General features: G+C 36.4%; 2 protein-coding genes across 3 annotated transcripts; both read left to right on the forward strand.

The window, feature by feature from the left end:
• Nucleotides 1–3,826: 3,826 nt before the first annotated feature.
• On the forward strand, nt 3,827–9,057 carry LOC103319094 (putative plastid-lipid-associated protein 4, chloroplastic). 2 transcript variants are annotated; one of them, XR_016124375.1, is made up of 6 exons: nt 3,827–4,258; nt 4,804–4,917; nt 5,473–5,568; nt 6,884–6,953; nt 7,906–7,973; nt 8,547–8,628. XR_016124375.1 is itself a non-coding variant. In XM_008220590.3 (6 exons), the coding sequence occupies exons 1-6, from the start codon at nt 3,881–3,883 to the stop codon at nt 8,617–8,619; spliced, it is 804 nt and encodes a 267-aa protein (XP_008218812.1). In that variant the 5' UTR covers nt 3,836–3,880; the 3' UTR covers nt 8,620–9,057. The 2 variants fall into 2 exon arrangements, 1 of the variants encoding a protein (XP_008218812.1); XM_008220590.3 differs by having other exon boundaries at nt 3,836–4,258; nt 6,884–6,958; nt 8,547–9,057.
• Nucleotides 9,058–9,514: 457 nt separating this feature from the next.
• On the forward strand, nt 9,515–14,672 carry CPNIFS (chloroplastic NIFS-like cysteine desulfurase). The gene is made up of 11 exons (XM_089046689.1): nt 9,515–9,795; nt 10,024–10,273; nt 10,387–10,520; nt 10,694–10,853; nt 11,191–11,377; nt 12,539–12,684; nt 12,758–12,830; nt 12,937–13,000; nt 13,260–13,359; nt 14,159–14,317; nt 14,407–14,672. The coding sequence occupies exons 2-11, from the start codon at nt 10,061–10,063 to the stop codon at nt 14,575–14,577; spliced, it is 1,407 nt and encodes a 468-aa protein (XP_088902815.1). The 5' UTR covers nt 9,515–9,795; nt 10,024–10,060; the 3' UTR covers nt 14,578–14,672.
• The last annotated feature ends 407 nt before the right edge of the window (nt 14,673–15,079 follow it).

A 15,079-nucleotide genomic window follows, 5' to 3' on the forward strand; every position in this document is an offset into this window, starting at 1 on the left:
ATGGTAGTATAGATGACAATGACAGTGATGTCAATGATGAAGAGGATGAGGATGACGAAGAGGAAGATAGTGGAACTGGAGTAAATTACAAAGCAAAAAAGAGGAAGGTTTCTGATTTTGATAAACAACTTAATGATGCTGACGCAAGTCTTCGTGCTTTAAAAAGATTGGCCAAAGAGAACATGGAGCACACTTCATTGGACTCAACAAATGGTTTTCATTCTAATGAGGACTTCCAAAGGATTAAGGAATTAAAGGTTTGTTTTTATTTGTTCGGTTGGACCCAAACTTAAGTTGATGCCAAAGGTGAAACATGTTGTAATCCTGTAACCTCGGGACATGAATAAAATTAATGTTTTTAATCTCTCTTAATCTTTACATTCTGACCTCTTGTAGATGTCATAAGACCGTGTCCATTATTTGATTCTTCATTTTGCCAGGCAAAGAAGGATGCCAGATTTGCTTTGACTCAGCATGGATTGTTGAAAAAGGGTGCAGATCCAAATCACCCAGGATTCATGATTCCCAATTCGGATGAACTGAGCATTAAGTGAGTAGATCCTGCAGATCCATTCTCTCTAAAACAAAAGATAGTTTCTGACTTAACCATCAGAGAGGATTAGGCTGGGATCAACCTTAGTCCGCCCTAATTCTGATATCGTTCGAAGTGTGCAGATCTTCCTTCGGAGGTTATTCATACTCTAAGGCCCAGCACGGGTCCAAGCCCTAGATAAGGCCCAAGTTATCTATACGAGAAGAATACACGGATAACACCTTTAAACCTTTTTGGTTGCTTCTATGAACTAGTAGGGGATCTTATCTTTAGAAAGAAAAAAAAAAAAAAGAGAAAAAAAGAAGTGAATAGTCAGTTCCAATAAGGTCATGCTGCGACATTGAACTTCTATAACATGCATTTTCATTAATGCCAACAGACGGGCGGTATGAGCAATCGGTAGAAGGAACACAAAAAACCCATGCCTTTTGCTGCAAAGAGGGCAAAGATAGCTAAATCTCGTATAGATAAAAAGAAAAAGCAGCAACGAGCTAGCAAACAATTCCAAGGGAAGAAAGCATGGAAATGAAGAACTTCATTAGTTTATCTTTTTCTTTTCTCCCCTTACTTTTTTACTTAAAGTAAATTGTTAGAGTTTGTTATTTATGAACAAGAAGCCATTGTTTTCCTTGATGCCCGTTTTGTAGTTGTGGGGCTGCCTCAATTCTCAAAAGAGCGTTTATAGAGTTCTATATTCAAAAACTTTTATGACATGTTCAAGGCAAGAAGCGAGGCCGCGATGATCTTGAGAACAGGGGTGTGGGAGCAAATTTTCCCACGAGAATATTCGATTGGAAAGATTCTCCTTTCTTCTTCACCGCCTCTTTCTCCCTACAAAATAGAACAAATAAGAGGATCACACCCGGGGGTGTTAGCGAAAGGTCATTCGATGTCTAAATTAGTTCAATTGAATCGTATAGAAAACAATAGCTAATAGGGTACAGAAATATGTTTATGGTGTAAACCAGGCGGCCAGAGCCTTATGTAAAAGAGAGAGAGATGAGGTGGCTAGGATTTGTGAGAGGAATATCTCTACAGAGTTCTAGTAGTAATTCTGACGTACCTCAATCCTTGTGCGTAGCCAAGTATTTATAGAGGGCCTCGACGAGGTTGGTGAGGTTGGTGCATTTAGGGATTTAATTTAATCAAATCCCTAATTAAGGCAAGAATCAAATACACCCAATCTGAATCAAATAACCTCCCAATTAATTCATGTAACTCCCAATTAAGTCAAATAATTCCCAAATTGATTGGCCTAATTATTTGACCTAGGGTGAGATATTTTGCTTCCACACGGGGCAAATCACCAATTAAGCCAAAAGCCAAATAATGGGGATAATTACTGTTCTCGTCAATCTTGATTGTAATATTTTTGCCTGGGTAGCTGCATGAAACCCGGTTTTGAGAGAGAGAGAGAGAGAGAGCTACTTCGTTAGTTTCTAGTCAGCAAAGTTTGTCATAAATTAAGAAACCATAAATTAATATCTACATATATAGATAAAGGAAACCATGTGTTTGTGTTTGTTTCAATTATGCAAGATTAATAACTATTAATCAGAAGGGATACCACCTACTCTGCAAGAAAAAGTACACGAAATTTGAAAATGACTAATTTCTTTCTTCCTCAAAGTTGCTTTCAGTTTTTTTTTTTTTTTGGGTACAGAAGTTGCTTTCAGTTTTTAATTATGCTCTTACCTTCTGTATTCGATATCGACTATTCCAAGGGACAGCAGAGAAACAGCTGCATCAGCAGTTTGAACCATCCGGCCAAAGGCTCGTTTGCTAAGGATGAAGTCTGTGCGGTCACTGGAGCCTTGGTCATGTTTTAACTACAATTACTCCTTTGTCTGAGCAATAGAGGCTGTTGGTGCACCTCACCTAGTGATTAATATTGAAGCAAAAAAATTAATCATCATCACAAGCCCATATTTTCATGCTTTAGGTGTGGATGCTCACCTGGTAACAAGCACCGCATTCGACACCTCCATTGCGATAGAGGTCAGAGGCAGCTCAGACATCCCCTCCATTGATGGTTGCTCCAAATGAACCAAACCCAAAAGCACCTACTGCAGTTCATCAAATATTTGTTAGTACTAAGCATGCACATGAATGCACTGGCACATGCATATAGCATGCCTGCAACATAGAAATCTTCTGCTCATTGTTTTTTCTTTAATTAAAAGTCTCTGACTATCTGTTCCTCGCGCTTCAGAACTCGGAAAATAAGCTGCCTGAGAATGAACAAAACAGTCGCTGCATGTTGCACTTCAGAATTCGGATAATACGCTGCCCGGAAAGGGAAAGTTGAGAACCACAGAGAGAAGCCATTATAGGTCCTCACAAGCAAAATGAAATGAGAGCTAGTTTGCTTGTTAGAATATTATTGCAAGTTGGTGGTACTGCATGAAGCTGTAGCTAAATGGTTATTATATTTGTAGTAAATTTTGAAGTCCAACTTCAATTTGGTAAACCTCACCAACTTTGACATTCGTCTAATTTTTTTTTTTTTCTGAATAAGTGGAGAATTCTGTTACTTGCGTTTGTCGGCTACCTTCCCAGCCAGATTTATGTACTTGATTTAGAATATTATTGTGGAAAGCTAGCTTCTTTCTCTCACCTTACAAATGTGATTGTGATTTTTGTTTCCTTGTCTTAAAAACTATAGCATATGCCATTCACATGATTCAAACTGATAGAAAATGTCACGATGTGACTAATTTGCCCCAAAATAGAGAGTTGGAGTATCATTTAAGCAAATAATTTAGTTGGATGAGCAAAATGTAACTCTGGGAACAAATTCAGAGACTATTCAATCAAAAACCCTCAAAATAAATGTAATTCAGCCTTCTATTTACATTCATACTTCCTTTTTCTATCTTATGTACGACTTTTTTTTACTCCCTTGGCCAAAGTTGGGAAGGGGATAAGAGTTTTCTCACACACACAAATGCTATGAGGGTTTGAATTTGAGACTATTGATCTACAAGTCAAGTCATTTTTCACTAGCCTAAATGACTTTTCTATAGAAGTTTTGTCACGTGGTTCATTATTTGCTACAAAAAGCAAAAGAAATAAGTTTTTAATTTAGTTTTTATTAAACAAATTAGATAAAATAAGGATGCATTAAGAAATGAAAATTTTGTCCAACGAGATAAGGTAGGGATGTGAATAGAACTACAAATTTGAGTTGAGTGACTGCTGCTGCCGACTGATCGAGCATAGAAAATCCCAGTCCATAAGCAGTTTTCCGGCTTTACCCTTTTGCAAACCTTTATAAATTATAATGTTTTTTAGCAGAGTGAGGAGTTGGAAAGACCAAGGAAGCTTATGACCCAAAAAAAAAAGAAGAGAAAAGACCAAGGAAGCATTAGCAGCATGGCCTTATCTTCTTCTCCTCTGTCACCTACGCTCCTCACAACCACCCAATCCTCCTCTTCACCTTCACCCCCCAAACTACTCTTTTCTCATTCTCCACTCACCTCCTTCAGCTTTCCAACCAAACCCACGACCACCCACACCATTCACTTTCACACACTCTCCAGCACTTCAGCCTCTGACAAATGGAGAGCCAAAGTTCCATTCTTTCCTGCATTTTTTAGCAAAGGCAAAGATGCTAAAACTCTCAAGGAGGAGCTTCTTGATGCGATTGCATCGCTTGATCGAGGCGCTGATGCCACTCCAGAGGACCAGCAAACAGTTGATCAGGTTGGTTTGCCGTTTTTGCATTCCCTTGTTTACTTTTTAGCTTTGATTTGTTTTCTGGGCTCTTGTTTTTCTTTGTCTTAAATGCAATCTGAAACTGAAATATCTGATGGGAATTTATTAAAACATTGTTTGGGGTTTGGAAATTAAAAAAACCCAGGTTGTTAAGGAAGAAATGTAGCAAACAGTGTGAAATAATGCTCTAGTATCCTGCACTGGTTAAGGTTCTTACTATAAGATCCTATGCCCTATTTAGCAATTTTAGGAAAATTGTCATTGCAGATGAACAAATACATCAAACCAATCCAGAAAAAAGTTGAGCACAGGAAAAAAAAGAAGATGATTGGGATTTGTTATATTTGCAACTTCATAACCTTGAAAGTTTGTAAGTCCATGATGCTTTAGGTTGATCCTGTATTAGCACGTGCTTTTTGGCTGTGGTTATTTCTAATATGTCATTTTTGTCTCAGTAGAGGGTTGTGAGACATTAGTTTCTGATGTCTATGTGCATCTTTCCATTTTGTTTCTTGCAATTCATTTCTAAATAGATTGCACGCAAACTTGAAGCAGTTAATCCAACAAAGGAGCCACTCAAATCTGATTTACTGAATGGAAAATGGGAGCTTATATACACTACTTCAAAGTCTATTCTGCAAACTCAGGTATAGTGGTTTTTTATATTACTTTCGCCAATTAAAGTTTCCACTTCCGTTGATATTTGATTGTTTATGTCTTTCCAAGACTAGAAGTCTGTCCAAAAGACTAGAAACATATGACAATGTAAAAATGAAATTAGAAAAAAAATAATATCATCCATTTCATAGTGGGCTTTGTTAGAACCCTTGATATCACAATGAGAAATATATATAACTTTGTACCTTAAACAAGTGCCTTCATTTTGATTAGTACTCATGTGCTTCTAAATGCGACTGAGACTGAGAGTTTCCTTTTATTAATAAGAAATGTCCAAACTAACCGGATTTGGTTCATTTTGTTTAGCACTGCAATATATGATGCGATGTTTCTTTCCTTGTTTTTCTAACCTTTTTTTTTAAATCTTAGTAATGTCTTGTATGTATGAAGATACTTTGCTTGCTCTTTTATCATGATATATCTCTACTTTCTCTTTCATTTTATAAGATGTGAAAAATTCGTACTTGAGATTATTTTACAGCTCCTAGAAATTGCACTCACTTGACAAATGTATATCATGACAGAGACCCAAATTTTTGAGATCAAGGGTAAATTACCAAGCAATCAATGCTGACACACTTAGGGCCCAAAATATGGAATCATGGCCAACTTTCAATCAGGTAATATTCAATTCATTCCTTCATTATTTGTTTAACTACGTCTATGAATTTATCATTTACCAAATTTCTGATAGAGAGCTTAACTTGTTTTGAATATCACTTTGTTGCTTTATTAAAAAAAAAAAAAATTGGCAAAAGAAAAAGAAATTGTGGCTTTAACTAAAACAATTGTTAGAATTATGAACCTCTCTACTCCTGCTACCCCTATCCATCCTTATGCCTTTCCAAAACGATACTAGAACCAAAGTTCTTGAAAGGGATTCATGACAAAATATATCACATATAAAAGAAATATAATTACTTCTTGTTTTCATGGACCCATAGTCATGTAGTGGGGGTTGCAATATGTGGAAGATTGGGGAAGGTGGACTTCTGCTTAATGCTTTAGGTTTTTGAACATATTAATCTACCACAATAGCTATTACACACCTTGTCAAGTAGGCTTTAATTAAACATAGGGTCAATTGCACTTTGCATCCCTATAGTTGAGTGAAATTAGCTTACAGAAGATTGTGTTTGCCACCACACCAGCTGGCTGGTGCATTAGCCTTACCCTAATAGGGCTGAGACAAGAAGCATGATCCTTCGATTAGAACGCCATATTTTTTCCTTGATCTTTTAATATGATCAAGTTTCAACCCTACCATTATACATTGTAGTAATGATAACCCTGCATTTACTTTCTACATTAATGCAGACGATTTAGTTACCACAGGGCTATTATTTGTACTAATTTAAAGGTAGAGAGGAATGAAAAATGCGTTTCCCCTAAAACATACATAAATCAGCTAGAAACAGGGGATGCAGCAAAAGTGGGTAATATTCCTCCATGTTTGATCATGCAGCTACTGTGTGCTTTAGGCAGGAATACTTTTTGCATTCCCTTTTCTACCCTTAAGGTTAAATGGTTGCAATGTTGTCACCACCAATCCATCTGTCTTTGTGTGGAAGTTATACTGAAGGTTCACATTGCTATAATGTGCAAATGTTACGGTATAAATTAATCAAATTGAAACTTCAGGACGGACAGATTTTTACTCTCAAACTACAAGGGTGTAGAGTTTAATTGATCCTTCAAAATATGTTCTATGTACAATAAATTTGAATTTCAAGAGGAAACATGGTAATATGTACTAACAGCTTTGAAGGTTCTTTTCTAATTGGATGGAAGCACTTGTGCTTGTATGTTTTATATCACTAAAATCCATTTAGATGTCAGATCAATAATTTATTCTTTTCACGTTAAGAAACAGTGAGTATGTTGTTAAAACCGGACCTGTTATTTTACTGACTTTTTATTATCAATGCTCCATAGGTAACAGCTGATTTGACGCCTTTGAATGCAAGAAAAGTGGCTGTAAAATTTGATTATTTCAAAATTGCAGGTCTGGTAAGTATTCTTGATGTTAAAGTTTGATCATTAAGCTGAAGGTTAAATTCTGATGTTCCTGATTGTGTTATATTAAACCTCTTTTGGATGATATAAATTGTGCAGTTTTCCCATTTTGTTGGAACCTTGGACCTTTTCTATGTTATATAGAAAGTGTTCTCATAATTGGTAGAATAATGAAAGTATCAAAGAAATTTTTTACCTGGAAAAATATTGGACTTGTAATTAACAAAACTACTAACAGTGAAGGGTAGATAAAGTAAGTTTCAGAGATTTTATGACTCTGGTCAGATACAGGGTTGGAGTTGTGTCGCATGTGTTCTTGGTTGGTGCAACCATGTAGGAGAAAATTGTCCTCTATATCTATTAGGTTAGAAGGATGAAAAGTATACCTCACTGCAACTCACACATTACGATCTAGGCTCCATGATGGAGTATTTAGGTCTTTCTTTATTCTGAAGGCTTGAATCTCTTATCTCAACCAAGGGTGAAGAAATTTGTTATTGTGACATTGAATAAATAGACTCAGATTTGCCATAACAGAAATATTAAAGATCAGCTAGCGATCAGATGATGCACAAACCGTTGCTCTAATATAATAACCTAAAGAAATTTTGGATCACCTTTCAGCAACTAGTTATAGCAAATTTCAGCATAACAATACCTTTCTTTGTCTTGTAGCCCCCAGGAAAGATTAAAAAAGAGGGGAAAATGCATTGTTGTGAGCATTTCTGACAGTCTACGTTTTCAAATTTTATATATATTTTATAATCTAGTCTGATCCTATGCTATTCGAGGAGGAAAAAGTAGATATGCTACATATGCTTCACTGAATTATCCAAACTTCTTATGAAGCGTAGTGATGATGCAGTCTCTTATAGAAAAATGAAAAATAAAATAATGATACATTATCAAATTATTTTCCTTTAATAAGTTTTATATTTCAGATACCTGTTAAGGCACCTGGAAGAGCACGCGGAGAACTGGAAATTACATATTTGGATGAAGAACTTCGGTGAGTGTGAGAACCTTATTTTTTGTCTGAATATTTAGGACTACAGACAGAGCTAAACTTGTTGATACGGTTCTCCCTACTGAAGGAAATAATGCATTTATGTTAAGTATATAAGAATGCATGCAATATTGGAGAAACATGTCCGACCTCCAACTGCCTTGGATCGTAGAAAAGGTTGATAAACTTTGGAGGTTGGATAAACCCACTTGTGATTTGTATTAGTCTCATGGAAGCTGTAATTTACATTTGTTATTGAGGGAGTTGATTCTTCATATCCCTTGAAACATAGAAAGCATAAAGCTAGTTGAACTTTTGAAAAAAGTTAATATGAGACCTGCCCCAGGATTTTTTCTTCAAAATTTAACTCACCACGAGTTGAATTTGTTACTAGGATTTCTTTCTCCGTTTCTTAATTTTACCCTGTCCAAAGGCTAATACGAAGATCAGATGCTGTGGTGGATATTATTTAAATTGCTACATTTTCTTGAGGGTTAATTTCATCTACATCTAATAACAACCGTTTCGGTCATTGAACGGCAATTCATAACATTCATGTTTCGTTTCTATTGGCAGTGTCTCAAGGGGTGACAAAGGAAACTTGTTCATCTTGAAAATGGTTGATCCGTCTTATCGAGTTCCTGTCTGATGTGCAATCATATTGCAGAGCATGTAACTATCTGAGCATCACCTTGTTTCTTCTTCTGTTTCTTCTTCTGTTTCATCATGACTATGGACATGCAAGTTTTGCCTAGACACGGCTTCCGCTCGTATTTCTCGTCATATAGGTGTCATATGAAAGATTGTACATGTCACAGTTGCTTTGCCTGCCGTCCTGCCGTCCTGCACGCTAAAGGCGTTTCGTGACCTCTACTTTATAGTTTGTTTTTCTGGAAATATATTGTAAAATGCTTAGTTAAGGTTGTATTATACAGCATAGACATTTCTAAGTTACTTAATTTCAATTTATCCCTAACTCTGAATGTTACATTTCTCCCTTTTCTTTCAAGAACTCCTACGCTGAAGTCATTGCTGTTTGGAAATGGTTGGCCAAGCTAATGAAAATTAAAATGTTTGATTTCTTCTATTCCCACGTTGGAGGGAGCCATTTTCTATGAAAATGTCTTCTTTTTTTTCTTTTTCTTTTTTTCATATAAGCAATAGTATAAACTATTCTAAATTAATCTAATTTATGCGAAAAGGGATTCGAACTTGCTACACACACTTGGTGAATGTCAATAATATTTTTCATGGGGTGCTCTATTAGAGGTTTTGGTTCCTTCTCAATGCTTTGATGGGAAGAATGAAGACTATTTGGTTAGTTGGACAACCAAACAATTATGTGTAGAGGGGAGCGCCTAATCTTCTCAGATAATGTATGTTACTCTTTTTTTATCCTCTTCTCAATAATTTTATCGCTAATTTAATAATAATTTTTTATAAAAAAAAACCTATGAGAAAATTGAGTTTTTATTTCTTATTTCTTTATGCAAGCTAGAGTCTAAAAATTACACTAAATTAACGTGTAGAGAAAATCCAAGCACAACCGCACAGCTATGAATACGGAAAATCGTGAACGACCGCACGATGTAACGAACGGTCCACATGGCTTCAATGTTTTAAGTGGCAAGCGTTCTCAATTTACCCGCTAGAAAAGATATTATACCCGATTGTGATAACGAGACAACCCGTTAGAAATTTCTATTGGATTTTCAATTCTGAGTTTCTAGGGGTTTTTGAGACCCAACTGCGTTTTTGGCTTCGGCTGCAAGCTCAGAAAAAGCTTCACTTTGGAATTCTTGGTCCTTCCTTCGAGCTCCTTAGGGTAAGGTTCTCAAGACTCTGCATTTCTGCTCTTTTGGCTTTGGTTTTTTGGGGTTTTGATAACCTCTCTCTCTCTCACACACACAGTGATTAAGCGCTGTAATTTTTGTGTAAATATTTGACTTAGTATTGGATGCAGAATTGCTCCAACTGCGTTTAATTTAGGCCTTTGGGTTTCAATTCTGATTACCCAGACTTTATCATTAGCTAAAGTTTACGTTTTTGGCAGAACTGAAGGGAGCGTAAGGACCAAAAGAAAAGGGTAAATGATGATGACAATGGAAGGAGTATCTGTAAAACTTCCATCCTATTCATTCCTAATCATACGAAGCCCTGCCCGCTGCGTTACTCGGAACTTCCGACCCTTTTCCATATCCGCTTCAACTCTTAAAGAAGGCCACCATGCGGCCCCATCTGCTCCACCTGCATCCCTTTCGCTTGGTCACTTGACCCGACCCGATTTTCCCATCCTCCATCAGGTCTGTTCATATATAACTGTATTTATTATAATAAAAAATTTGTGTCTGTAATTCTTAGATATTAATTTATTATTTGTTACTTACTAGTACTCATGGCCCCATGAACTTGGCAGGAAGTAAATGGGTCTAGGCTTGTTTACTTGGACAATGCTGCAACTTCCCAAAAGCCTACTGCTGTGATAGGAGCTTTGCAGAATTACTATGAGTCTTACAATTCAAACGTGCATCGTGGGATTCATTACTTAAGGTACAGACTAGAGACTAGAGTAACATTAAAATACCAAACATAACTAATTCTGTCTGAGTCAATATCACTCTGATTCACTTATTAATTAATTCGTTGACAAATGATTTGAAGTTAGAGTTAGTTATGCTTTTAGCCTGCCTATATCTTATTATTTCCTCTTGTTGTCAACTTAGTGCAAGGGCAACAGAAGAATATGAACTGGCGAGAAAGAAGGTTTCCAACTTTATCAATGCATCGGACTCACGAGAAATTGTTTTTACTAGGAATGCTACTGAAGCCATCAATCTGGTTGCTTACACATGGGGACTCCAAAATATAAAACCAGATGATGAGGTAGGTACAACTTCACTATATTTTTTTTCCATTATGTCTTTCATTTATTCATCAGAATCACTTCGTGCCACAACCGTTCATAAAGGAATAAACAATTGCAGTGTTCTTTATATGGTGATCATGTTCTTTTGGTGATGGTGTCTCTTATTTCGTTATCCGAGTTTAGCATTTAATATCTCCACATACTTCCATGATTTCACATACTTCCATGATTTGTTTCAAATAGCTGCACGTGATTTTATGACAACAGCTTTCTGTTCCGTAGATTGCTCTTGATTGAATCTTAAAAGCAACTACCGTTCCTGCTCAATCATTTTTATTTGTATTTTTTTTCCAGATCTTACTTACAGTTGCTGAACATCACAGTGCAATCGTTCCTTGGCAACTTGTAGCTCAAAAGACCGGCGCTGTTTTGAAATTTGTGGAATTAAATGGGGATGAAGTTCCAGATGTGGACAATTTAAAAGATATGCTTTCAAGGAAAACAAAGCTTGTAGTTGTTCATCATGTCTCAAATGTGCTTGGTAAGTTTCTTTGTCTTAAGCCATTTGTATTGTTGAATTTCTTCCCTTATTTTTCCATCAGTTTTTTCTTCCTCTTTACACATTATGTTCGCAATTAGTTTGTATTGGTGATTAAAAACTTGTTGCCAATTATTGAGCATGCTGAACTGGAAATAAACCTGCAATGCCAAGTATTATTTAGTGGCATTACCGTTTACTGAAGCTATTGTGATCCAATTGATTACTGAAGCTATTCTGTTTCAATTGATAAAGAAAGGGTTTTCTGCTTGCCACTTTCAATAATTCTCTATTTAGAAAAGCCCCATTCTGGTATTCTAGTGTTATCTATGTATACTGGCGGCTTCACTAGTAAGAATAAGAAGGATGTGGTTAAACATAGAGACGTCTGATTTGGGTTATACAATTCTGAACGCAGATAGATCAGCTTGGTGTTTATTGATGCTGTGACCTAGCTCTCGTCATATTGATATGCTCCAATGTGTGTAAATGTAATAAAAGTATGTTGGTTTGGTTTACATGGGACATCTTATCTGTATGTGCATTGAAAAGTAAAGTTTCTCTTGTGGTTAGCAGAATATTCTGCGATTGACTTTTGAATGTTGTCTGGGTTGTGCTTCTCTATTTATGTAATACAATAGGTGTCCCTTTATGGATTTTTCGAATTATACTAAAATAAACATGACAAAAAGTCCTTGATTCTGTGGTTTACATTTCAACGTGATTTTTTATAGAGCCTATAGCTTATGTTCCACAATCTTTCCCTGAGGAACATAAGCTATGAACTGTAGAAAAAGTATAGATTTGTAGTCCTTTCCTGCCCCTATTTGTATATTCGTTCTTTATCTAGATTTCATTGATGGTAAGTGCTGCAAGTGAATTCTAGGTTTGCCATGCTAGATGATTCATGAAACTTTCATGTGCATGTGATTCATCTCTGTGCTGCTTTGGTATCAACTTTGCTCAGGCCACAGTTATCTGGTGGAGACAAGTTCCATAGGTCCAGATATATATATATATTAATAATGTTTTCAAATGCATCAAACTGTTACTTGAGTAAATTTCTTCTGTTTTGCTGTTGATTGAATACCGTAGATTTTGTGTCAAAGAAACACATAATAAATAGCATGGCCGTACTGATGCATTTATAATATTTTCATGCAGGTTCTGTTCTTCCTATCAAAGATATCGTGCTTTGTGCTCATGATGTTGGTGCAAAAGTTCTTGTAGATGCTTGTCAGAGTGTTCCACATATGGTGGTTGATGTACAGGATCTGAATGCTGACTTTCTTGTTGCTTCTTCTCACAAGGTTAGGATACTGCCTTATGTACTAAAATATCCTTATGGGCAAGTATATGAAGTAAAGAACAAACATGCCTCAGATGTGTGGGCCCACAGGCGTTGGATTCTTGTATGGAAAGAGTGATCTCTTGTCTGCCATGCCTCCATTTTTAGGTAATTTCTTATTTATAAGTTGTGTTTTGAAAGTTCATTTCGTTTTGTATACCTATATCTAAAAGGGCAATGACTTGCTCGTATAATGTTTTACCTCTTTTTCTAGGTGGTGGAGAAATGATATCTGATGTATTCCTAGATCATTCCACCTATGCAGAACCTCCATCTAGGTTGGTGAATTCGCCTTGTCTTTTGGTAGATATGTCCTTATCCTGTTTCACGTCCTTGATGGAATTTCAGCTTTTCCTTATCCTGTGTAATTTTTAGCTTTTCGTTGAAGCAGATCACCCTTTATGAGTGTGGTTGGACTTAGCCAGAGCATTTTATTTGTGCTCTTATTTTCTCAGGCTTGATTGGTTTTTCCACATTAATTATACACTACTTATCTGCTGATGTCTTTTTGTAATTGTCCTCCATTAACTGAACTAGGTTTGAGGCTGGAACACCAGCAATTGGGGAAGCAATTGGGTTAGGAGTAGCTATTGATTATTTGTCAGGACTTGGTATGCAAAAGATACATGATTATGAGGTAAGTTGAACTCTTCTGCCTTTTGCATTTGTTATTCTTTATAACTGGTTTAGAACTTTCTGTTGGATGAGCTTTTATTTTGGTTTATTGTAGCAAGTACATAGTTGAAGAGAAAAGCTATAAGAGAGTGGAAAAGATATTTGTATTGCATGACTGATCAGTAGAAGACTTGGCTATTTGTCTAGGACACCAATGCATAAATCTGATCTGTAGGTTAGTCTTGAATTAATCACACAAGAGTTAAGCTAATCATACAATAGGCCTGAAATTAAGCTAATTAAACAATTAGACCTTCTTATAACAGTCTTAATTTTGGTCAAATGGCTAATATCAGCCATTGAAATTAAGGTTTTTCATTTGAGGTCAATATATATTTTTAAAGGAATGTGGTTTGGAAATGAGGCTTTGCTTGGGAACTGGCTTTGGAGATTCCCGACAGACAAATTCCCTTTGGTATGCTGTAATCAGAAGTAAAGCTTATCTTAGAATGGCTGGGATCTCAAGATTGTGGCTAGAGGTTTGACTCAATGCCCGTGGACAGATATTTTGAAAGGGATTGCTTGCTTTGCACCTTGTCGTTTTGGGGTGGGTATTGGAAATAGTGAGGTTTTGGGAAGAGAGGGGGGCAGGAGAGAAACAGATTTTCGTTCATTGTATTATCCAAATTTCACAACTATACATTTGCACGAATGTGTGCATAAACACGCGATCTCTATTTTAAGCCAAGATCACGTGTTTATGTAGTCCTCACACAGTAGTCGTTCTTGTTTGCAATTTTTATTTTATTTTATTTTTGCAGATATTTCTTGCTAAATACCTATATGATAGCCTTAGTTCAGTCCCCAATATTCACATTTATGGTCCTGCCCCCTCAAATCATGTCACCCGTGCTGCTCATTGTTCTTTCAACGTCGACAATATTCACCCTACAGATCTGGCAACTTATCTTGACCAACAGGTATGAAAACAAACAGGGCTTTATTTCCTTTGTGATAGAAGTGATAATGAATAAAATAGCTGATGCATTGCCAACTTATGCAATTCCAGCACGGAGTGGCTATCCGATCTGGTCACCATTGTGCCCAACCTCTTCATCGACATTTAGGAGTCAGTGCAAGCGCCCGTGCGAGTCTTCACTTCTACAACACCGTAGAGGATATTGACGACTTTATCCAGGCCCTTAATGACACAGTCAGCTTCTTTAATTCTTTCAAGTAGTGAGCCTTGCTAGCCTCCTGTAAATTGTATAAACTATTCTACTGACTCCGTAAGCTTATATGAATTGAGCATCGTTTGTGCGATTCTTTGTTAAAGACTGGAGAACAATTCTTATTGTCTGATTAGAAACATAACACGGTAGTTGCTAGACTAATAGCTTATCAAGGTTAAATAACACAGTACTTTACAAAGGCGGCAAGCACCTTGCAAAGATGACTAAGCTTTTGAGGATCAATAATTCTATCTCGTATTTGAACCTTCTGGAATCTGAAATAATATATGGGGCATGAGAGATGCTGGTTTGCATAAATACCGTCAGACATAACAAACTCAAGTGTATCTTGCAATTAGCTACATATAATTTTAGAAGATAAATAAACATTATTTACCAAATAGGCTTAATTGTGCCTGTGTCCTCCAATACGAGAAAACTTGTAAAAACCTGTTTCATGAAACAGGCATCCCACATGTGGTTCATGTGCCACTCACGTGATATACCAGG

Source organism: Prunus mume, linkage group LG2, assembly GCF_029339155.1.
Source record: "Prunus mume cultivar Tortuosa linkage group LG2, ASM2933915v1, whole genome shotgun sequence".
Taxonomy (NCBI): domain Eukaryota; kingdom Viridiplantae; phylum Streptophyta; class Magnoliopsida; order Rosales; family Rosaceae; genus Prunus; species Prunus mume.

Excerpts from the sequence above, each read along its gene's own strand:
- CPNIFS (XM_089046689.1), top strand. The coding sequence starts at position 10,061 with ATGATGATGACAATGGAAGGAGTATCTGTAAAACTTCCATCCTATTCA. Across the intron at positions 11,378-12,538 it reads TCATGTCTCAAATGTGCTTG|GTTCTGTTCTTCCTATCAAA; the intron begins GTAAGTTTCTTT and ends ATTTTCATGCAG. Across the intron at positions 12,831-12,936 it reads TGCCATGCCTCCATTTTTAG|GTGGTGGAGAAATGATATCT; the intron begins GTAATTTCTTAT and ends CTCTTTTTCTAG.
- LOC103319094 (XM_008220590.3), top strand. The coding sequence starts at position 3,881 with ATGACCCAAAAAAAAAAGAAGAGAAAAGACCAAGGAAGCATTAGCAGC. Across the intron at positions 4,259-4,803 it reads ACCAGCAAACAGTTGATCAG|ATTGCACGCAAACTTGAAGC; the intron begins GTTGGTTTGCCG and ends ATTTCTAAATAG. Across the intron at positions 6,959-7,905 it reads ATTTCAAAATTGCAGGTCTG|ATACCTGTTAAGGCACCTGG; the intron begins GTAAGTATTCTT and ends TTTATATTTCAG.